The 24411-nt window shown below is 43.1% G+C and overlaps 1 protein-coding gene across 1 annotated transcript in view; it reads right to left on the bottom strand.

Annotated features, from left to right (window-relative positions):
- The window catches only part of ABLIM1 (actin binding LIM protein 1), a 186493-nt gene that overhangs the window by 28550 nt on the left and 133532 nt on the right, over positions 1 to 24411 (bottom strand). Inside the window, exons 8-13 of the mRNA XM_060099208.1 lie at positions 22592 to 22650; positions 19561 to 19644; positions 9772 to 9849; positions 8582 to 8737; positions 5147 to 5182; positions 2637 to 2766 (exon numbers count right to left, since the gene is read on the bottom strand). Of these exons, the coding sequence (XP_059955191.1) occupies positions 2637 to 2766; positions 5147 to 5182; positions 8582 to 8737; positions 9772 to 9849; positions 19561 to 19644; positions 22592 to 22650 (543 nt within the window). The remainder of the gene's footprint in view (positions 1 to 2636; positions 2767 to 5146; positions 5183 to 8581; positions 8738 to 9771; positions 9850 to 19560; positions 19645 to 22591; positions 22651 to 24411) is intronic.

Here is a 24411-nt window from a genome sequence, read left to right as displayed (position 1 = left end):
GAGCCATCACACATACGAAAACCAGGAAGATTCCCCAGATATATATTATATTTTGCTTTTGACCGGAGAAAAACAAAATAGTAATATATATTTTTCTTAAGCAGTAGATAACAAATCTTAGGGTCTCAAACATATTTCCTGTTTCTTCATCTAGAGCCCTTTAGAAATGACATATTTCTCCTAACGAGAGATGCTATGCCAGTTCTAAGACACGGCTGGGTGTAGTCATGACACACGCAGGCATGCTGAGAAGTCCGAAGCTCGGAGCTGACTCTTGGAGATACACCTTATTAGCCTTCCCAGGGTGCTAATAAATCTCCGCTATGCAGGGTGCTGCCTGGAGAAGCCTGCCTCCTTACCTTTGATATGGGGAAGGAAGTGGTGTCGGAAAGGGGAGTTGGGGCGGGAGTCGCTGTGGCCGGAGCTGAGGCTGCCGGTGTGCAGGAAGGACCTCTGCACACCAGGAGACAACAGCTCTGTGCAGCAAGGATCGGGGGCAGGACACGGTGCAAACAGAAAAGAAGAGCACAAATTAACACACGAGCAGGGACAACGCCATCGCTCCAAGGGAGGGAAAAAAAAAAAGAACGTTAATCAGGAGTCTGCAAAAGGAGGAAGGAAAAGGGGTTAAGAAGGCACCTACGAAGGGTCACACAAAGTGGGGAGAGTCTGCAAACAGGTTCAGGTCAGTACAGAGTTCACTCTCCGAGAATAAATGGCTTTAGTGGGAGGGAACGGCCACCAGAAGGTTCTGTCAGGATGACACCAGCTACCACTGAGCCAGGACTGGGCACGTCACTTAGCCTCCACCATAGCTGGTTTGAAAAGGCACCTGACGAAACAGAACCCTCTGAAACATATGTACAAAGCTGACAATCATTTCAAGAACCTTGCAAAGAAATACTTATACGTAAGGGTCAGATTCTTTGTTTTTTAAGCTGCAAACGTCTCCTACTGCAAGTTTAATTTGACTTTGCCTATGTAGAAGGGAAACCTGTCTGTATCCCCTGGGTAGCAAAGAGCTACCTGTGATCCTGAGAATTGGGTAATGGTGACACCAGGGGAGCTGGAAGCTCAGTTATGGACCCTTAACCTAAGCCCAGACCTAAGGACGTGCGTTATCCTCTGGGATCTAGAACGTAGGAGTGGATACTCTGAGGTGCTCTGTGCTGACCATGACTATGCTAGCAGAGCCCCACCTCGAAAAAATAATTATGAGCCCTAACAACCGACATCACGCATGTCCATGACGTATTGTGAAGGGGGAAGAGAAGTGCTTAGAATGGGGAATGTTCTACAGGCTCTTGGCATCAGAACCATGACTAGAACAGAGGAAAACTTTCTACTGCCCAATGAGGACATGACCTTTTAGGGAAACAATGTCCCTGGCTGACCACTCCCTTGCTATCCAGGGATTCTCTCGAACAACAATTTCCCAGGGAACCTCGCATCATTCTGACAAGGGTACGGCTGCAGTATCAGGGTATGCCCATACGTAGGGGTGGTGGCATAGGGATTTCTCATCACCTAGACAGAAAATGGTGTAAATCCAAACCCAGAATTAAAATGAATATCACTGTACATGAAAAATAAAAGGAATTTCTTTCCTGAAAAATTTTCCTTTAACGTAACTCAACACATACTGAGTAAATATTTGAGTCTAGAGAAAACTATACTTTATTGAAGGATCAAAAAGTAAAAATGTAATCCTCTACAAGCATTAAATCTATGGCTTTAAAGAGAAGATTGCAGCCTTTTTACATTCTGTTCATTTCCTTTGGTTTTATTTTATAAAATACGTTAGCATATGAATGGGCTTATTCTCATCAGCCTGCACAGAAGCAAGAGGCTTAAAATGAAGTCTTCATAGACATACATCATCACCAAGTTTGTTTAGAAGGCCAAAATCTTCCCTGGTGAATCTATTTCTCAGGAATCCTCGGTCTGTGCTGGGATCTCCATGCTTTTTCTACTCTACATAGGAGATACCCACTAATAGTAAAAGGGACCACATGCTGCAGAGATAAAGGTAAATGAAGTCCACTGCGCTTAATATTCTCCATCATGGCACACCTCTAGTGTTTTTATACTTTCCAAGTCTGATTCAAAATCTTAGGTTGGAAGGCATCTTAAAAGTTACCAAATACAACCCCGAGGTTGTATATGAGACTTCTTTCTAGCAGGTTCTTAACCAAGCATGCTTAGTAATATACCATGTGCCCGGATGAGGGAAACATAATAAACCCACAAGTAAATGACTAATACTGGATTTAGATTTTAGATAAGCCTAAAAGGCACATCACCATATTTTCTTTTGGAGATCTCCATTTTAAGTCTCAAAGTGCTGAGATTTTCTTCAAGTCTAAAAAAACCAAAAAACCTCCTTGCTTCTAGGTGTTCACTGTCAACATGTAATTATTTAATAAGTCATAATGAATATAACCATAACATGACTCTTGTTTTGAGAAAAGAAATAACACAAACTACAAGGGAATAGGAGTTTGCAATTTTTTCTGGGAGAGGGGCAGGTAGATTTGGCAGCCAGATTTTAAAATACGCTATCAGCGGTGGGGAAAACAATCACATAGAAACACGGATGACTCTAGAGGGTGAATCCCGGGAACAGGTGCCCTTACCAGGTCTGTGAAAATGCTGGGGAGAGCGAGACGTGGTTGGAGTGTAGCTGTGACGGCTGTACACAGGGGAGTTGATGGAGCCCTGGCTGGTGGACCGGTGGATCATCCGGTCCCGCCCATCCTGGTACCCCTGGAAGCAAGTGCGAGAAAGTGGGAGCACAAGGCATACACGCAGGCTGTTGTCAGGTTCACGTGAAATCAAGCTGCACCAAAGTCACCCAGGAACTATCCCGTCTACCTGTTCACGTATACACTTTAGGGCCATATTTCTTAAATAGGTATGCAAAGAAGCATTCCATGGTTAGTGCTTTTTGTTCAAAACCTGTAGTGCTTGCCTTTACCAAGATTTTAAGATGTAAAAAGGATAACCTCCAGTGTTGATAGAGCTCTGGGAAAAGAGGGAATAATTCCAATGACCACGCTTATATGGTGCTTTTCAGTTTTACAAAGTCTGTTCACATAGGTTGTACCATCAGATCCGCATCATAAAGAAGGTAGAACACATGGTATCACCTCCCTTCTTCACAAATGCAGAATCTTTCAGAAGGTTCCACGCAGGTAAGAGACCCGTGTGTGCAGGTGGAGCCTGCTTCAGAACCAGCCTCCTGACTCTCATCTCATCCCTGGATCCAACCACCAACCCACACCATCCATGCTGTTAATCTGGTGATGTTTTACGTCGATTTTCCTGGAGAACAAGCCTGTGGTGGCCTCAAATCCAGTAATTCTACTTCTACTTAAGGAAGCAAATTCCAAAAAGAAAAAAAAAATTTTTTAAACGATCTTTAAGTGGAAAAATTTCCTCAGACATTTATAATGCCACCATTTATAAAGACAAAACTTTGTATTATGTGCTCAACAAAACTGGGGAATAATTAGGTTATGGCATATCAATTTAATGGAATACAATAGCACCACCAGTCTGTCACCATGTCCAAATCTAGAAAAGAATATTGTGGGTATAAAGTATAAAAAAAATCATACACACACAAACATAACATAAAACTTTAAAAGAATTAGAAGAGTACAAGGAACGTTTTACATTTTAGGAATTTGTTGCCCTATGAAGTTTCTACTAGCACGATAAAAATAAAAGTTTGAAAGAATGCATGAAAAAGGACTAAATTAAAACCTCAAAAACTATGGATGTGTGCAATTTGAGAGCAAGAGGCAAAAAAACTTTGATTTGATCCTAGCTGGCTGTAACAATAAATTAAAACAACAACAAAACAAAATTCCCCCAATAATGTGCCTCAACCTATTATTTTTATTATTGACAAGGGGTCAATAATAGAAATTAATTCTTCATAACTTCAGTTGAAAATGATCAGAATATTCATAGAAATTAGTTATTCATAGCACTCGGTCATAAACCACCACAATACTACAGAGATTTTACCATCTCAAATTATAGTGATTACTTAAGATCAGTCCAGTTTTATATAGACTATCCAGCCAGTTACTTAGCTTTAAGACAAGACTACTGATTTTATTTATTATTATTATTTTTAGAAGGGGGTAGACCTAACCCCTGAGGAGTTTGCTCATTGGATACATAAGGAAATGCAAAATAATAAGAAGCACACTAAACAAACAATCCCTTGATTATTATTACCTGTAATAGCTTAAATGAAAGTGCTGGGTTAGACCTGGACCATGCTCAGATTTGAGCTGGTCTGAGCTCAGGCCACCCTCCAAGGGAAACATTATTCTGGGACAACAGAAAGTGCTTCTAAGACCTCTGGTCACCAAGCACCTCTGTCACTGTGGGTGACAGCAAAACCAAGACGCTCCTGGGATCAGGGGTATAGTGTGAAGGGGCTGTTTCATTTTATAGAACAGTATTGTCAACTTCCTGAAGAACCTTTAATAAAATGGGTTGGGAGCGTAACTAATTTGGGGGCTGTGTCTTTGGTGCTGGATGCCGCAGAGGGGAAGAGCATGTTTGGGTTGATAGGGGACCCATGGCTCACTACGGAACCATCACTGACAGCTCTACATGATCCTCAGGAGGTTATTCCTGAGGGAACAGCCAGCCTGGTGGATTTGATAAAAGCCACTATAAGGTCCGTTTACTCTGAGAGGGGGGACAAGATTATTGATTTTAGACTAAGAGAAGTGGCCTCCCATGAAGATGGCTCTGCTGATAGAAACACCATGACCACGGCTGGCCATTTCAGATAATCAGTAGGTTAGGATTCAGATCAATCAATTATAGATGAGAGGAGAGAGCCCAATATCGGGACAAGTGACCCCATTCTCCACTCTCTTTCCTACCACTCAGAGGTGCAGGGTAAGGCTGGTTTTATCCCCTAGTCTCCATTTAGAAAGAAATTTACTTCTGGGTCTTACAGTCATATCTTACACGTAAGGAATCCTACATTCATCATAATCTTGTACACGGGTTTTCTGTTCTTTTGTTTAATGTCCTTTTGCAAAAATTTGAGTCTAGGAATGGTCCAAGTAACTCCCCAATTCCACCCAATATAATTTTCAAAAATGGCACTTACTTCTGCTGAAGGAGTGGGAGACAAAGTCCTTGGAGACTAGAAGAATAAAAGAGAATGAAAGTCACAACGTTTATTAGCTCACTTTCAGTTTTAATTAGAGTTGCTTATCAGAATCACCCGGAAACGTTATTCAAGATACACATGCCAGCACCTTTGCCCATTCCCCGTCTTCTGATTCAGTAAGTTGAGAGTGGGGCTCAGACAGGTACACAAGGACAAAGCTCCCACGAGACTAGGGCACATGTCTCTGCTTAAGACGCATGGGCTTTGGAAATATGTTGCGATGCTTTAGGTGATTAAGTTAGAGAAATTGGAACTATTTCCCCTATATGCTCAAACTACGCTGTTTACTACTATGAGTTACAGTGTCTACTGAAACACAAGAGTTTGGTAAACACAGTTGTTGACTAAATTATAACCGTAGTAATCACCTGATATGTTATGATGACCAGGTCCGTAGCATCCTCCCCAGTGGCCTTGCCAACCTCAACACCATTCACCTTCTGGCTTTCATCTTTCCAGGCACACAGGTTTCCTCGGGGCAGTCAGCAGACCAACCCCTCTCTCACCTCAGGGCCTTTGCACTTGCTGTGCCCGCTGACAGCAGTGCTTTCTACTCAGACACCTGCAGGGCTCACTCCCCATCCTCAGTGAGGTCTCTACTCAAATGCACTACCACACAGTACCTTCCGTGATCCTCCTGCTTAAAGGAGCAACCCGGCCCCGTCATGCTTTCTCCTTACTCAGCTTCATTTTCCCTCACAGCTCCATCACCCTCTAAAATTATGTTACGTATCTGTCTGTTTATTATGTCTCCCACATTACACTGCAAGCTCCATGAGGGCAAGGACTCCATTCATTTACAACCAAGTATTCCCAGCGACTGGAGCAGCTCTTGGCACATATTAGGTGCTCAACAAATATTTCCTAAATGAATGACCGAAATGTTTATGATTAAAATGCAAAAAGCTTTCAAATAGAAATGAAATGCAAACAAAGCATTCTGAAGAACAGGGCCAGTAGTGGATTTCTCAGTTTCAGAATTTGCCCTTTTTTTCCAAATTTACAAGAAGCTCCTGGCTCTCTTGCACTCCAGACTTCCTTGAGCCCCATGGTCTGGTTTGATCGGCTTTCTGGAGGCACAGATGGCTACACAGAACTTCAAGCTTCCTCCTCCAGGTTTCTAAAATGGCAGCAGATGGATTCTCTGGAAGAAGTTTAATAATTAAAGGAATAAATAACTAAATAGCTTGCAAACTTGTCTAAGTTGCAAGATCCATGCATTGGGGAAGAGTTCATGAATACGTCTGATCAGAGGGCCTCCTTGCATCCAGACTTTATGCTCAGAGAAACCCACAGGCCTCATTCTAGGCTATGATGGTAACAATTCTGATTATGATGGCAGCCAGCATTTTTGCTGTGTACTAATTATGTGCCAGGTATTGTTGTAATCTAAATATTTCACTTAATCCTTACAGAAAAACTCTAAGGTAGGTATTACCATTATCTTGAATTTACAGATAAGGAGACTGAAATATGTAATTTTCCCAAAGTCATATGGAGAGGAAAAATCAGTCTGGTTCCAAACTCAGAAACTTTCACTTCAAAGCTCAAACTTTTGGGCCCAGAACACCATAAGGCAACTCACCTCCCCTTGCTTGTGTGACTCGAACCCTAGGAAATTCTCATCCACTTGCTCAAGGACCAGCCCCTATGCACTCTGCTCAGGAGCCTTCCTTTGCCCCTTATCCTCTCTGAAGCTCTGCCACCCAAAGGCCATTGAACCCCCCAGACCAATCAACCTGCTCTTGAGAGGCTGCAGATGAAGTTACAGGAGCATGACCACTAGGTGGCACTACATGAAAACAGACACAACTTCCTGCCAAAAGGACCAGAGCTATGCTTCGGAGGAGAGAGAGAGAGAGAGAGAGTGAGTGAGTGTGTGTGTGTGTGTGTGTGTGTGTGTGTGTGTGTGTGTGTAATTATAAATACAGACATGATTATAAAACAATAAATATTATACATATATTATTGAGAATAAATTAAACAGAATTGCCACGTTTTCACGAACTTTCTTCATCTAAGATCTTAAAGCACTGTGATGTTACAGATGATCGGTTTTAGCCTTGGTTGAATGACTGATTTTGGTCCACTACTTGGGAGACACCTCTCTGAGTGGACTCAAATCAGTCTATAGATGATTCCAATTTAAAAAACAAAAGGGGAAATGTTTAGAGTGAGTTGAATAGGCCAGGGGAAACAGACCAGAGCCCATGAGACCTAGGGGACAGAGAGGGGAGGGTGACCAGATGCTGAGGTTGTGCTCCAGCCTGTGGACCATTAATGTTGGGAGAATTTTTTTTTTTTTTTTTTTTTTTGCGGTACGCGGGCCTCTCACTGCCGTGCCCTCTCCCGTTGCGGAGCACAGGCTCCGGACGCGCAGGCTCAGCGGCCATGGCTCACGGGCCCAGCCACTCCGTGGCATGTGGGATCTTCCCGGACCGGGGCACGAACCCGTGTCCCCTGCATCGGCAGGCGGACTCTCAACCACTGCGCCACCAGGGAAGCCCTGGGAGAGTATTAATAAGCCCCAAGAAGACAGGTAAAAACAACAGTAGTAGCTGCCATTTTCTGAACATTTACCATGAGTCTGGCTCTCTGCTAATTGCTTCAATAATTAGTTAATGTAGATTAGCTTTAATAGATGATAAATTATCTAGATATATAGATAATTAATCTTTAATAGATAGCTTATTTTATCCTAACACCCCATGAGGCAGATTCTGTCATTATCTGTTTTACAGACAAAAAAACTAGGATCAGAATGGTTGTCTCATGGTCAAAATCACACAACCAGCATGTGGACTTCCTGGGTTGAACCCAGGTAACTTGATTCCAGAAGCCCAGCTCATACCACGGTCCTATACCGTGGCCCAATTCTCTCTACTTTGTCTTTTCTTGCACATTCTATCTTATGATGCTGAAAACTGCAGCTGTCAAAATTTAGGGGTTGTGATCTCTCTCCTCATGATCCCATGAATGTACTTCAGTTTGCCCCAAAGCCAAGACCCCATCCCCCCCCACCGAGGACTCTCCCTCCCTTATTCCCTCTGCCCAGCTCACAGAGTCTCCCCTGACAACTTCGGCTTCCTTCCCAGCATGCCGGCTCTGCTATCCTACAACCTGGTACTGATGCTTACTCATCCTGCACTGTCGTTTTCTGTGGTTGGTCTGCTTCCCTACCTCTCCATACCTCTCCAAGGGCAGGGATGGTGTGATAGGTTTTTGGTTACCTCAGATCACCTGGTACAGAAGCCTGCAAACAGTGGGCAACCAGAAGGACCCTCTGATTTATTTTGATTCCAGTCAGTAGTTTTTATACATGTGCCAAAGAGAAATCAGTTGTACCACTCACAACTTCTGGGAATTTATTACCTCTCCCAGGCTCTGCCTCTCCTGTTTGTCATCATAGGCCGAAGAGTAGAAAGGCTCATAGGTAATAAGATCTGGACGTTCAATGTCATAAATTGCCTTGACCTTGGGAATGGCTGCTAAATCCTTGTAATCCAGGATTTCATTGTCCACTTTTGCCTGCCGAAGTTAAACAGAAAGAAAAAATCACTCTGCCGTCTCATCTTCGGGGAACTATGGTTAGCGCATCTCATGTCTTGTTTAAAAAGTGAAAACCTTAAAAATAAACAAAACCCCAAACACTTTGCTTAGCACGGTCATACTCTTTATAAAGTTGCCTGTTTAATACTCGCAGACATAGAGAACAGACCTGTGGTTGCCTAGGAGGAGGGCAGTTGGGGGCGGGAAGAATTGGGAGTTTGGGATTAGCAGATGCAAACTGTTATACATAGAATGAATAAACAACAAGGTCCTACTGTACAGCACAGGAAACTATATTCAATATCCTGTGATAAACCATAATGGCAAAGAATATGAAAAATAATGTATATCTATGTATAGCTGAATTACTTTACCGTACAGTAGAAATGAACACAACACTGTAAATCAACTATACTTTAATAAAATAAATTTAAAAAATAAAGTTGCCCATTTATACCAATATTAATCACATTTTCAAAAAAGTCACCAAAAGCTTAGGAAGAAGTCTATGTAGAATTCATCAAGTAGAGAAGCCTGCAAACCTTCAGGATAATTTCCTAAATTTATTACAGAGAAGGAAAAGCTCAAACAGATGGCCAAAAAAATCCTCCCAGGTGGCTAAAAACAATTACTGCATATTTAATAAACTAAATATTTAAAGCCCTCTGTGGCAGAATTTAAAGACACTCAGTATCAGCATTATAAAATGTATAATTAATCCCCAAATATCTATATGCAAGTTAGGTACAAAAATTTTTTAAGTCCTGCATCGTATCACTGCACTTTACAGGTCATCTACTCGTTCACCCTGTACCGATGGTCACATTCACATAAACACTTGATCATGTGGAGGAAAATGGGATTGAGGTGGCTGATCTACAAGAATGAAAACTAGATCTCATAACAGAACTAAAAATCATTTTGAATTATTCACTTTTGGATTATCCAGCCCATGCTTACCAGCTGCTACCACCCCTGGTCTGGAAGTGTCTCTTCCAGAAGTAGATACTTACATAGATAGTATGACCTGGGGACCCAGGGATACTGGAGCCTGGTCTAGAATAAATGCTTTCGGAAGAAGTCCTGGTAGGCTGTAAAATAAAGAGTGACTTGTAAGATTTCAGACCATGGCTTCAGAATCAAGACTGGCCTAAGTTCCTACACTTTCCTAAAGACTAAGCTGGTTAAAATGAGAAAGAGGTGTACCTTTTCTGAATATGGGAAAATAGAACATAGAAAGAAAGGCAAATGAGAACTAGTTGTACAATCAGCCTTGAAAATGCATTTCAGGGCTTTTCTTTTTCTCCTTGTCCCCTACAAGGGGACACGTTCAAGCACGTTCCGTCTCCATGGCCACAATCCCGGCCCCAGTCACCACCTCTGCTGGTCTGGACTCCTGCAATGGCCTCTCCTCTGGGTTTCCTGCTTTCATTCTCTCCCTCTTCAAATCCACTTGGCACCCAGTGGCCAGAGAGATCTTTGAAGAATACAATTTGGATTGTCCCTATCCTGCTTTTGGCTTCAGGGTCCACATAGAGTGAAATCACAGCTCCCAGGGCCTTGGGATGTTGTCCCTGCCTTCCTTCCCCCCATCACTCACTACCCACTGTCACTCATAGAACATGGGACATGTCACTGCCTCAGGGTCCTTATCCTTGCTGCTTCCGCTGCCCCAAATGCCCTGATCCCCAATTTTACTCAGTTGATTTCTTTTCCTCCTTCAGTCTTGGCTTAAATATCACCTCCTCAAAGAAGCCTTCCCTGATCTTTCACTCCAGAGTTGGTGACCTTGTTATTTCCCCTCACAGTATCATTCTTGGTTTTTTTCTTCATGAATAAAATGTATAATTCTGTATTTGTTGGTTTCATCATCATGTTAATCTCCCTCACTACCTTTAGTTATGACCTCTGCCCTCAGAGGGTTTAATTTTCTCACCACTGTATGTGCCCGATGTTTTACAGAGGTACAGAGAAGGTATAAATATTTGTTGAGGGAATGAGCTAGAATTTATTATTTGTAAACAAATACTCAGCTTGTGGATACTTGACTCATGTCAGTTGCATGTTTTGAGCCTTACCATATGGAAGGTCACTGAGGTAAGGTTAGTGGTCGGCTGCTGGGGAAGGTATAAGAAAGTAGACTTTGTAATAGAGGCTGGAGAACCCTGAGAGTGAGATGGGAGCAGGAGGAAAAGGCATGAGCTGGGATTAACTGCCCCCCACCTCTGCTTGGTATGTTCTGGAAAGCTCTGCAAAGAAACCCAAAGGCCTGGTTTTGGAAGATTTGCTCCCCTCCGTGCAGCTATTTCTCGGAGAGGACAATTTATAGAGCTATGTTAGGAATAGGATTTTTCCTCTTTGGTACTGTTTCTGCTGATTTTTTTTTTTTGTGTGTGTGTGGTATGCGGGCCTCTCACTGTTGTGGCCTCTCTCGTTGCGGAGCACAGGCTCCGGACGCGCAGGCTCAGCGGCCATGGCTCACGGGCCCAGCCGCTCCGCGACATGTGGGATCTTCCCTGAGCGGGGCACGAACCCGTGTCCCCTGCATCGGCAGGCGGACTCTCAACCACTGCGCCACCAGGGAAGTCCTCTGCTGATATTTTGGTACCTCAAATATGAGTCTAACTGAGTCAAAAAAAAAAACCCTCCTAAAAACAAGGATGTTGCATCACTATGGAACTCACATCTGAAACAAGGAAAGCAAACCCGCCTGGCCAACCAGAGGCAGGCAGTGATTAGACTCGCCCTGACAGTAAGAATTCACTAGAGGGCTGGGGTCCGTTGCTCTCCCCAGTGTCCCTGGTATCTCTGAGACGGGAGGGTGGAGGGGGTAGGAGAAAGCACACGGGGTACAGTGGAGGTGTGCCGGGCTCGACACTTCCGTCCCTGCTCCCCTCCCCCCACCCCAGACCTGCCTCATACAAGCACTTTCCTCCTCACGTGACAATTTTCCCTTCACAGGCATATCTCCATATGAGAAAATCCTCAAATCTGAGGATAATGAAAAAGAAAGGATTCACATAATAACACTACTCAAAAAGCCCAACTCCTGGACCCATTTCCCAATCAAAATATAGAAGTGACACCATCCAAGTGCAGCCCTCCTTTAAAAAGAGATGCCACCCCTTCAGAAAGCTGAGCCAATAACCATCTCTGCGGGATAACCATTAACTACGGGTAGTCCTTCAGCTTCAAGTGGCCAGGATCTAACGTTTGCCAAACTCAATATAAAAATGAAACCTCTTATGTAACAACATGAGAATATTAATAGCAGCAAACGTTTATTGCCCACTTACTATGTAGCAGGCCCTGTGTTAAGCACTCCCCAGGCATCCTCTCATTTAATCTTCTCAATAATCCCAGGAAGTAGGTACCGCTAATCTCATTATTTTATAGATGAGGGAAAAGCCACACACAGGTAGGCAAGGGTCAGGATTTGAAACCAGACACTTGAGAGGCAGTGCCCAAGCTCTTAATCCCTGCGCTAAACTTTCTGCCCTTGTTGTAAGGCGTGTGTGGCCGTTTATTTCTCATCAACATGGCTTTGGGACAAATGAGGTGAAAGTAAAAGAAAAATATTGAGATGAACTAGCAGAAAAGAGCGCCTGCTAACTGAAAATGTTTTTGCTGCCACTTACAAGCTTCTAAAGAGCCTGCGATAGCTCAGTGTTAGGGTGGGGTAGGAGAGGGTGCACCCTAGGACAGTCCAACATCTTCGGTTGCTGGCATTGCTAGGACAACAACAAGGTCTGTTTTCATTAAAAGCAGTGAGGACACTGCGTGAATAGCTAAAGTGCATACAGAGCTTTGGGGCCTCTTCCATGTTACTCATCCTAATTTTTGTCAAATGTGGGCCAGGGATCCTTTCTGTCTTTCCTGTAATGATGCACCCGGGGGTGGCTCTGAAGCGTTTTGTTCTCTGGCATACTGTGCAAGCTGATAGGAACGTAGCTGGGGAAGAATGTGAGCACAGGTCAGAAAGGGGCCCTGGGTGCTCCCTTCCAGGGATGGAGACCTTCGTGGAAGGAAAAGGTCTCTTGGCTGAACCAACCTGTCCCAGCACAGTCTCTCTCCTTTCTTTCTTCACTGGATAGAGTATTCTGTGAGTGGCACAGGCTTTCTCTGAAGCATTTTACCCTGTTAATATTGTAGGGCTAAAGGTTTTAAGTTATCCGACAGTCTGAATTCTTGTCAAGTCCCATTTGATTCTTCAGAGGTGTTCAGATCAGAGTCACCCCCAATTTGCGTACAACTGTCCTGGATTCTCTGATTCCAAAATAAAGGTTTTAGAGTTTCATAGTCGGTATTTTCATAGTCAGTTTGCAAAGTCAGCCAACGTTCACCAAATCCGCTACTGCTCTGGCCCTTGTTAGAGAGCTCACTCTGCCCCGTGCATCTTCAGGCTACTTGGAGTATTGGAGAAACGCTTACAGTATCTCTTGGAGGTCCAGAATCTGCTCTTTCTTTCACTGCATTTGCCACTGTTTGCTTTTGCTTCCTTCTGACCTCCTAACCTGACTGTAAACTTTACTTCCGTAGGCATCTTGTTTGTGGGTTATTCTTGCTTGCCTATTTTCTTACAATGGTCTTTATTTTCCTGTTTAAAATGAAATAATGGGATAAAACACACTTCTGTAGAGTATACTCTAGTGGGGTTAAAAGGCTGGTTTTGGAGTCAAATACCTTGGCGCGCACACTGGCTCTCCTACTTGTGTGACATTACATGAGTGTCTCTTTCCTTTCTCTCATTTTTTTTTTTCTTTTAACTTCCTTGAGCTTCAACTTCTCTACTTACAGAATGGAGGAGAGGGTACTTACAACCCCTAGTTCCTAGGGATAAATGAGACAAGACATCTAAAGCTTCAAGCACCTTGCCCAGCACATGGCAAAGACCCAGCATTTTCCAGACACGTGACATTAGACTGGAGTTCTTAGCCACAGTTCATCTCGAATGGCGAGGGGCAACACTGCCTCTGTTTTGTTCCTCATGACAGGACAGTCCTTTCGGATGTGAGCTCCACGGACCAGACTTCCCTAGAGTCCTCCGCAGCTACCACCCTTGGAGGCCTTCCCATACCCTGGAACTCACGTATGTTAACTGTCTCGGCACATGGGCAGCAGCCCCACCTGGAGCTGACAAATGTCCTTCCCCTTCTGGAGAACTCCATGGAGTGAATCTATATCCTTCCGAGATGGTGACTTCCTGCTTACGTCTTGGCTCTAGTTACTAACGCCCTTCCATGACAGATGGCAAAGAGTGGCACAGGCCTGTCTGAGCTGCCAGTGTAGTTCCTGGTTCGCTGCCTCTTGAACTGTGCTCCAAGCTTAAATGGTACACAGGGATGCCCGCTTTTGGCCACACTCCCTAATGGCTCCCAAAGTGTATTTGTTCAACCAGCAGAGGTTAGAGCTCTCTCCCTTATGAAGATCATAAAATTACTTCTAAAAACTGGACTATTAATTTTGGAGTTTGAATCTTAAATATTTAGAATTTTACCTTTCAATTCTAAACATCTAGACTTGTAAGCATGTTGAATTTTATTTTTTATGTGTTTTAAAGTGTCAATTTAAAAAAGCCAAGTCCTAATATTACATCATATGACAAAAAAAATCCATGTTAAGACCTAAATGCCAGTGTAATTTGAGAGAAGTATTTTAGAATAAGAAAGAAAAGAAACATGCTGAATTTTAAATGAACGTCTTGTTTATTAATAATGCACCCCTTTTCTTCTTCTAGCTGTATTTTCCCTCTAATGAATACATAACTTGCTGAAGGTCTCTGATGGCCTTCATCTTCAAAAGGCACAGAGCTGCCTTCCAACACAGCTGCTCATATCCACACAGTCAAATTCAAACTCATCTTAACCTCAAAAGCAACAACTTACTGACATGTTTTCCCTCTTTCAAATCCCACTGACAGTTTCTTCTTTATCATTAACTTAATTCTAGCGTCACCTCTTTGAACTGTAACAAAGTTACAGACGATCCATATTTCCACATGATCCTTAGGTCCAATTATTTAACCTACATTACTATGTTATCCTATTCAGATATCCAAGTTAACAACAGTGACTCATCACATTAAATCAAGAACCCAAATGGGCCAACAGCCCTTGTTTCTGGAATTCCCTATGACAGCTATGATGGATACCCTCTTGCCAATATTATAAATGAAGATCATTTCAAATTTGTATCCCCAAAGGTATGCCCACTTCTGTTCTACAGAGAAAAGGCAACACGGATCTGTGGTGAAGCTGTTAAAGCAGATGCAATTTACTTACTCTCCTTTAATCACTTTTTCCTTGGGCCTTACAGAAAAAAACAACTTGAAAGCACAGCTGGAAAAGTTCAGTTCTTTCTTTTGATGCTATCTTTGGAGGAAAATAAAAAGGTAGAGGGAAGGGTGGAAAAAGCAAGGTAGATATAGGAAGGATTATAGACTGGCTGTGATCTTTCGATGTATTTTGCCAACAAGATTAGGCAAACCATTTAATCCTTATTTTGATAACAAGAGGCAAGGATCCTTCAGAAAGAACCTTGTAGCTGCATGTGGCTGCCCTCACTCAGTCGCTCATGAGGAAGGGGTCTAAATCTACATTCATTTCTCCAGCACACCTTCACATACTTACTTTTGATTTCAAAAAGGCTTTTTATTTTCCTCAAAGGAAAAAAGTAAAACAAAGGGAGGTCTCACCTGACTAGTAGTTCATTTCAACAGTAAAGAGAAAAAAAATGGCATTTGATCACTAATAGCAGGTGCTTGAAAATGCAAGTCTTTTTGTTTTCTGCATGAAACTTTAAAGAAAACCCTCTAACTACCTTTCACTTGATATTTTCCCTTACGCCTTGACTTTGTCCACCTGTTCTACCCTGCAGAAGGCACAGTCACAGAATGAAAATTACATTGAAGAGACCTTTTTATGCTTCCACCCCAGCTCTCAACCTTCTTCAAACGTTCACCATTAAAAAACACTTACCAGAGCTTTGCCGGGAGATTAACCAGAGAAGTGACATTTTCCGATTATTTCCAATCACGGGCCACCATGCACACGTGGTCCCTTCTTAGAAGGGGAGAGCTGGAGAGCCCTCTGCTGCCCCTGCCCTCTCCCACCCCATTCAGCAGAAGCAGGGGTGCAACAACTACGTTCATCTAATCTGCATTCATCCAAAGCCATGCTCTAAGAAGGGAGAGAACTACAGGCAACTGGCACCCAGATCGGAGAGATCATACGAACACCTACGGGACAACTACCGATATAAGGTGATGGACACCTTATACGAAGTGCTGCTAAGGCTGACAGTACCTGCCTTGGGTTTTTGCTGAAGTTCACCAGACAAGGTGGTGATAACAGCTGCAGAAGAAGGAATACTTTTAAAAATCTGCATATACTGAACGTTCACTGCTAAGTCAAAAAAGGAACTCCTTTTGGTTCTGTTTTTGTTTTTGTTTGTTTTTTGTTTTATTTTTGGCTGTGCTGCATGGCTTGTGGGATCTTAGTTCCCCGACTAGGGACTGAACCCACACCCTAGGCAGTAAAAGCACAGAGCCCTAACCACTGGACCACCAGGGAATTCCCAGGAACTCCTTTTGGAAAAAGAAATTTGTGTTTGTGAGGAAGCAGCAGGGACTCACGGGCACACACCTCCTTCTCTAGAGCCAGGTGCACAATGGCCATCAGCCTTTACTATGGCCAGGAGTCCCCACTGTCTTTGCAGGATAAATCTTAACACCCATCCATTCTGATGAATTGTAAAGACACACCAAAAAGAATAAAATTTTCAAACAGAGTGAAAGCTGGGAACAAAGTGGTATGTATGGTAGCAACATTAATAAAACAATAACAGCATTATTTCCTTGTTTTAGACATACTTAGAGCCTCTCATTAGTTCCTTTGTAGAAATATACACATTGTATTTGTTGGGTATATTATGGGTTTGCAAGTGCATACGTTATAATATAGTGAATGTTAGTTTCAGAAGAAAAAACTCATGCCCATTTTGGATGGCAGCCATTCATACTTCAGCCTCCAAAGGCACAACACAGAAGCCCCTTTTTAGAATGTAAGCAAGTGATCCATTCCAGAATATTACAAACTTGGTCCTGGGAATATCGTGTGCTTTGTTTATAATGCATTACAACAGGAATTATAAATGCTCAGTATCAAGTTTTACCTATAGACAAAATTTGCTATTCCTATAAAACTCTTCCAAGTAAGCAAAACCAGAATATGTTTTTCTCAGGTAATTCTATTTTCACCATTTTCTTTACCTATAATTCAGCAAGAGGAAAGAAGGGGAGATTTCAGAATATAAATAATAAACTGACTTTCCTCCCCAATAAAACAAGGCTTATTTCAGGGGCATGGAATGCTGAATGTCCCTGCAAGGTGTACAGTTTACCTAACAACTAAAGCCGCTTGATATTATCTGGTGAAATGAGCTGCTGTGTAGGCCACAATATTTAAAAGATCAAAATATCTGGGTGGCTTGAGAACTGCTTTGGCGTTTTCAGGCTTCTCGAATGTTCTCGTGAGCTGTTCTTCAATGGTCAATGGGTGAAGACCTTGTCCAATACCCTGTTCTCTCTGCCAGGTCCCAAGCTGTTTATACCTTTCTGTGATGGGGCTACAGTTGACCTCACTGATATTTTAAGGCTGAATAATGGGAATCAGATGTCCCTTTTGAACAACAGGATAGGAAGAGAGAAGGCTTTTTCAAGACAGACCCCTGCCCCACCCTCTCTCTCTCTCCCCACCACTTCTCAAGATGCTCCATGTCTCTTAAACTTAATGGTCTGGAGAAGACCAAAAATTCCCACAGTTGATGGTATTCTTCTTCAAGTTATGAAAATGAATCCCTTGGCGATAGCCTTACGCTACCAACATAAAACACTATTTGAGTTATAAAGTATACTTTCAGGGAAAATCCCAAAAGCTGTTGAAAAAGCAACTTCTTGCCAAGTAGGTACTAATTCTGAGCACTCACTTGCAGTGGGGACCATCTTTGGCTCTTCCTCTGGATTCATGACACTATACGTTTGCTGTACGTGAAACCCTGCCACTGGAGCTAAAGCTTTAAGATAGATGAAGATTGTATGACACATACATGTTGGATGTAACCCAGCATCATGGGCCAACACAATGCACTCGAGGCCTGGAGTCTGCAGTTAAGTCTTGCTGTTTATGACCTGCATAGCCTTGGGCTGACTTCATTCTGTAGATGAAGAAACTTAGCAGGTTGATATCTAAAATGTTTCTTTCTACTCTGAAACTCTGTACTTCTAACTACTTTTCAAATCATTTAAAGAAAGAAGGTGAAGTTTTTTTGTTTTTTGGGTTTTTTTTTTTTTTGCGGTATGTGGGCCTCTCAGTGTTGTGGCCTCTCCTGTTGCGGAGCACAGGCTTCGCACGCGCAGGCTCAGCGGCCATGGCTCATGGGCCCAGCCGCTCCGCGGCATGCGGGATCCTCCCGGACCGGGGCACGAACCCATGTCCCCTGCATCGGCAGGCGGACTCTCAACCACTGCACCACCAGGGAAGCCCAGAAGGTGATGTTTTAATAAAAGTAGATCCAAACCCAAACTCTCCTGGGCTGTAGTACAGTTCTGGCAGGCACAGAAAACAGGCACAGGCACAAAGCCTGGACTCAAGAGCTGCGTTGCAACCCTGAGTTGTCAAATGGGTTTCGTCTGGACAAAGATAGGATTGTGGAAAGTCACTCGTAATTTAACAGGCCAAGGTTTCAAAACTGATTCTAAGAGACCCCGAAAGAAGGTCAAGTGTGTGCAGGGAACACACTCCCCTGCCTTGCTGCTCATCTGGAGAGCAGGCTGAGTACCTTCCCTGTTCCTGTAGAATGCTCTGGGCAGGTGTCGCTGCCCTTAAACACCATCTCCTCCTTATACACTATCAAACTTCGCCAGTATTTCATGTTGTCCTCTTTTTGCCTTCCCAGGTTTCTCTCTCACTCTCCCTTTGTAGGAACATGAGTTATAGGCTCAGAGAGACCTGGGTTCCAATCCCAGCTCTTCCACTTACCGCTGGGATAACTCTGGGCAAGTTAGTTAACTATGATGGGTCTCAGTCTCTCCATCTGTAAGATGGGAATCAGGATAGCTACTTCACGGGGATTCTTAGGGAGAGCCAATGAAAGTGTATGTCAATCCCCCAGCCTCTTGCAGAGCTGGTGCCTGGTCTTATTTGTTTCCTTTCCCACTTCGCTACTCCTTCCTGGAGCCAAACCTCTCCCTCCCGAAGCACTGCATTTCCCCAGCTCCACGCTCCTGCTGTTCTCTTCACCAGGCCCACCCCTTTCTCATCATCTCTACATGTTCAAATCCCATTCAACCTCCATAACTCAACTCAAAGACCACTTCTCCTAGGAAGTGCCCCTTGACCCCCTTCCCTCATCTGAACTTCCTTGATCTTTATGATCCATATCCTGTGAGACGTTTCTAGATCTTTTAATAATTATTTACCTGTCTTTTCTTCCTTACTATACCTGGGTACTTAGCAAATATTTGATCAATGAACAAATGTGTGAGCACAGGACCAAAAGGGTAGCTTCCAATGTGCTCGGTGTACTGAAGACAATGCTTTAGTCACTGCTCTAAATGAAAACATTGTCCAGAGAAGAAAACAGCCGGAATCAGAATGTGAGATGCACTCCGTGGGGTGAGAAAAAGCATCTGCCTCTGCAGGAGCCAGGAAGTTATGTGGGGAAAGCAGCAAGGGGAGGAAAAGCGACAGAAGCCTGGGGCCCAGGACAGTGGCTCCCAGCCTCAGCCCAGATACAGCGCCAACCTGCAGAGACGGGGACCATCCTGTGCGTCGAATCAGACTTTTGGGATAAAAGAAATCAGATGGAGAACGACGGATGTTTCGTGGCTGCCATGAAACATGAAAAAGGGAAGAATGAAAAATGAAATAGCTTCAATTCAGAAACACTATCAAAAACAGAAGAAAACCTTCAGGAAAACTAATTTGATAAGTGACAAGTGACATCACTTCAGTGTTGTGTGTGTGTGTGTGTGTATGTATGTGTGTGTGTGTGTGTGTGTGTGTGTGTGTGTGTTTGGGGGTCCATGTTTAAAAGCATAGTAACTGGTCTTTTTCTTTCTTTCTTTCTTTTTTTTTTTTTTGGCTGCGCCATGCAGCTTGCAGAATCCAGTTCTCCGACTAGGGATTGAAACTACACGCTTGGCAGTGAAAGCACGGAGTCCTAACAACTGGATCTCCAGGGAATTCCCTAACTGGTCCTCAAGTTACAGTATGTTTACCTATGTTCCAACCCACCTTCGTTCCTTTCCATTTATTCTGGCTTAAATATTCTGATATATGAAGAGCGAGAAGCCAATGAAGCCACTGAGAGATGTTCTTAAGAATCTGTTATTACAAAAGTCCCACAAATTCTTTAAGTACCAAGAACGTGGATTACTCGGTGGGGCTGCCAAAAGATTCTTAAAACATTTTCATTTTGCTATAGTAACCGCACTGATGTGACACCCAGTAAAAGGCCTGGAAATCCTGGCTCAAGACTGTCATCTGGAGACACACCCTTAAGAGAGCACAAGGTTTATTCCTTCTTCAAAAATCTAGCCTCTTTGAAATCCCACCAGCGTCAGCCAGTACCCCACTTGGGCCACATCAGAACCTCTTTCCTCGGAGGTGCATCATCCTCCTTCTTTCTGGGTGAGTGAGCTGAGGGCTGGACTGACCTCCCAAGTGGTAAATGTTGGCCTTAGGAGAAGAGCTTTGGAAGTCTCTGGAAAGTTTCACTAAAGGAAGAAAAAACAACAGGTCCTCTTGGCCAGAATGAGTGGAAGTATCTCACTAGTTGTTTTCATAATCTTAACCATAGAGTTCCATCAAGATGCGATCAAGAGTGTTGATTTTTTAAAAATCATTTTAGTAACACAATCTGCAAATTCAAGCAATCCTTATAGAGGAAAGACACATTCCATTCAGTCTGGCCACATTAGTATTCCTCTCTTCATCTCCCAAAACACTTCATCAGGGATGAAGTAAAAATGATTATTCAAGAAACTGAAGCAACACTGTAAAGACAGTGCTGACCACTAGCTACTTGGGTGGTTTTTGGGCAGCATCCACAAGCTATGCTGTGAATTTTAAATTCTTATGATAAAAGTGACAGTAAGTAGTATCTTTAATGTTCTAGTATTTTATAATGATAACCTGCTTTCAAAGCATCCATGGGTCCTCAAAAATCCCAGAGTCTGGTGACTGTTCCAGCGTGCACCTGACTGATTGATAGATGGGAAGGCTAGGTACACATGCTCAAGCTGAAACTCTATGTTGAAACAGGGACCAAATCATCCTGATATTGGTGGACAAATTCCTCTCCAGTTTGTCTGGTCTTTATTCAATTATTTTGAGAAAAAGTGATTTTTCCCCCTACACTTAAAGTCTGATTACATTAACTGAATTCTAAGACAATTGCTTTTACTCAGGGTCACAGACAAGGGACAAGTTATGCAAATGGCAAAATATCTCCATCTGATCTTACAGGTGCCAGCTGAAGCAGAAAAAAAAGCAAAGGAAATAAAGCTCCTGGGCAGACCTGGGCTTCACTGAGAATAAAGGAAAGATACTGGAAAATGAAAATAAGAGCCGTCATTCCCAGGGTGGCAGGCCAAAAAAAAATGGGTCTCACTGATAATCATTTCTCTGAAGCCAAGTCACCCCTTCACAAGTGACACATTAGTGATCAGGCCACATCGATGCAGCAGCTATGCAGCTGCTGGGGATTACATACATTGTTCCTTATGTCTGCTAATGGCAGATCAAGAAGAAATGATACCACATTCTAGAGTCTTCTAGAGTCTGGCTTTCAAAACAAATTCAGGCCATTCTTTTCCGTGAGGCACCAGGTGGCCTAGTCAACCTCCAGTTTTTCCAAGGGTACCACTAAGGTAGCTAAACTGAGGGAGTGTAGACTGGGGTCCAGTCTGATTATTGCTCTGAAAAATACTTCACAGCCCAAGTGAAAAACTGGGGGCATCTGAGTGAGATACAGATTATGATCATGGCCTTGCAACTGTGTACATCTCTTTGCTTTTTAAACAGATAAAATATTGTCACCTGGAGGTGATCTGAGAATTGAGTAAGACCAGGGGAAGGCTTTAGAAGTGAGAGATTAAAAAAAAAAAAGGAAAGAAAGATAAAAGAAGTGAGAGATAAAGAGAATCTATCCTCTTGCCCGAGTGGTCCATGTTCTAGGGAGCTACAAAAACATTTTGATGCTACCTAAGGTTTAAGTTATAAAGACAATCAAGAATACCTGTTTACATTGACACGTCTGGGCTCATCATGATTTTCCCCAAAGGTTTAATCAGACAAATCATCAGCTTTTGGAGATGGAGGCCACTTGGTGAATTTGGATTTGAGAAGCCAATCAAACATAGAAAGAGCTGAGCAATGGCCTCAGAGTTTGGGTTGGAGTGATATTATGGACAAAGTACAGAAAAAGCCCAGTGATGAGGTCACCAGATGTTGGACCTAGAACTTGATGAAACATTTTTTCACATCTGTAAGGTTTGACTTTTCCGTTGAATGCTTTCCTAAGAACCTGACTTATGAGGCAAGGCTTATTTTGTCCAACACAAGCATTTGGAACAAAAACCACCATTGATTTAAGGTAGGAGGGAACCTCCTTTTTTGGCCAAATGGGCTTTCCACTTAGTCTACTATAGAGGGGAAAAAAAAAAAGTTATAAAAAAGTACTTTCACCCAAACTCCAGTCCCCCAAATTAGTGACTACAAACACAGTGCCCAGCAAGTACACCTGGCATCATGGCACTATTGCCTTCCTTACCCGCAGTTTTTCCTCAGTCTTGGTGGATTGCTTACAGTCGGGATGCCAAACGGTAGAACCTGGAAAGACAACGCATGGTTAAGAATAAAGGAAATGGAAAGCAGCCAGAGTCCTATTAGATAGAACTTCTGAGAGTGGCCCTGTGCCCAAGTGAATCGTGACAGTTCAAACTCCAGGGGAGTTTTCCACATCTGACCTGAACTTGTTCTATAACAGACATAATCCTAGACCACACAGACCACTAATTGGGCACAAGAGTGTCTTGATGAAAGAGACTGTTCTTGACTGGGTGGTGGTTTTTGTTTTTGTTTTTAAACTGTATCATTATCCATTAAAAGTAATGTCTGTGTGCTTAGCAACAGCTGCATTTAATTTCAGAAATATAAGCCATAAGCCATGCTTATATAACATCAAAACAACCCAGCAACTCAGATGAGGGCAATAAAGTCAAACCAGATCGCCTATAACCAGAAGCAAAACTCACTGAATTTTTTGTTGATCCAACAGGCACAGGAGATCAATCTAACTAGCAGAAAGATTGAAAGTTACATTACAAATCCACAAGTTTTTCTTTAACTTTTAACCTTTTAATTAACTGCAAAAAAGTCTTCACTTTTAAACTAATGAAGGCACGAATTCAGTGTCATTTTCTGTTCCTGGGTTAATGCCTCACTTTATAGGAGTGTAAAGCACTTTCTTAGATGGTACCAGTACCAAAGAACTAAGCAAAACACTTATATCCAATCAAAAGCTCTGTTCTTATAAGAATCAAATGTCTGCCTATATGATTTTTTTACGCCTAGATAGACAATCTATGTAATTTATGGCTAAGGCCTATATGTAAGTCTTATATGTTCATATAAGGGTATGTTCAAATGTGGGAATGGGCAGAAGAACTTGAAGAGGGACTTAAAAAGACCCAAGCGGGGCTTCCCTGGTGGCGCAGTGGTTGACAGTCCGCCTGCCGATGCAGGGGACACGGGTTCGTGCCCCGGTGCGGGAATATCCCACATGCCGCGGAGCAGCTAGGCCCGTGAGCCATGGCCGCTGAGCCTGCGTGTCTGGAGCCTGTGCTCCGCAACGGGAGAGGCCACAACAGTGAGAGGCCCGCGTACCGCAAAAAAAAAAAAAAAAAAAAGACCCAAGCGAATAAATTTACTAAGTTGAAGACTCACAGACTTAGAGAACGAACTTATGGTCATGAGGGGGAAGGGAGGTGGGGGAGGGATTGTCTGGGAGTTTGGGGTTGACATGTCCACACTGCTAGATTTAAAATGGACAGCCAACAAGGACCTACTGTATAGCACAGGGAACTCTGCTCAATACTCTGTAACAACCTAATTGGGAAAAGAATTTGAAAAAGAATAGATACACGTATATGTATAACTGAATCACTTTGTTGTACACCTGAAACTAACACAACATTGTTAATCAACTACACTCCAACATAAAATAAAAAGTTAAAAAAATATGAAAAAGTTACTAAGTGGAAAGCAGTAAGTAAATGATATAAGCTTAAGAAGAATCTCAGTATGAATATTAGACTTTCTACATTTCATTGTTGAAATCTTTCTCTCTTCAAGCAGCAATCTGCGTGTACTTGAAAAGTATCAAATTAAAATAACTCTCGAATTCTTGGGCCTCCCTGGTGGCGCAGTGGTTGAGAGTCCGCCTGCCGATGCAGGGGACACGGGTTCGTGCCCCGATCCCGGAGGATCCCACATGCCGCGGAGCGGCTGGGCCCGCGAGCCGTGGTCGCGGGGCCTGTGTGTCCGGAGCCTGTGCTCTGCAACGGGAGAGGCCACAGCAGTGAGAGGCCC

This window comes from Mesoplodon densirostris, chromosome 1, assembly GCF_025265405.1.
Source record: "Mesoplodon densirostris isolate mMesDen1 chromosome 1, mMesDen1 primary haplotype, whole genome shotgun sequence".
Lineage (NCBI taxonomy): Eukaryota > Metazoa > Chordata > Mammalia > Artiodactyla > Ziphiidae > Mesoplodon > Mesoplodon densirostris.
This window is presented reverse-complemented; position numbering and strand designations above follow the sequence as displayed.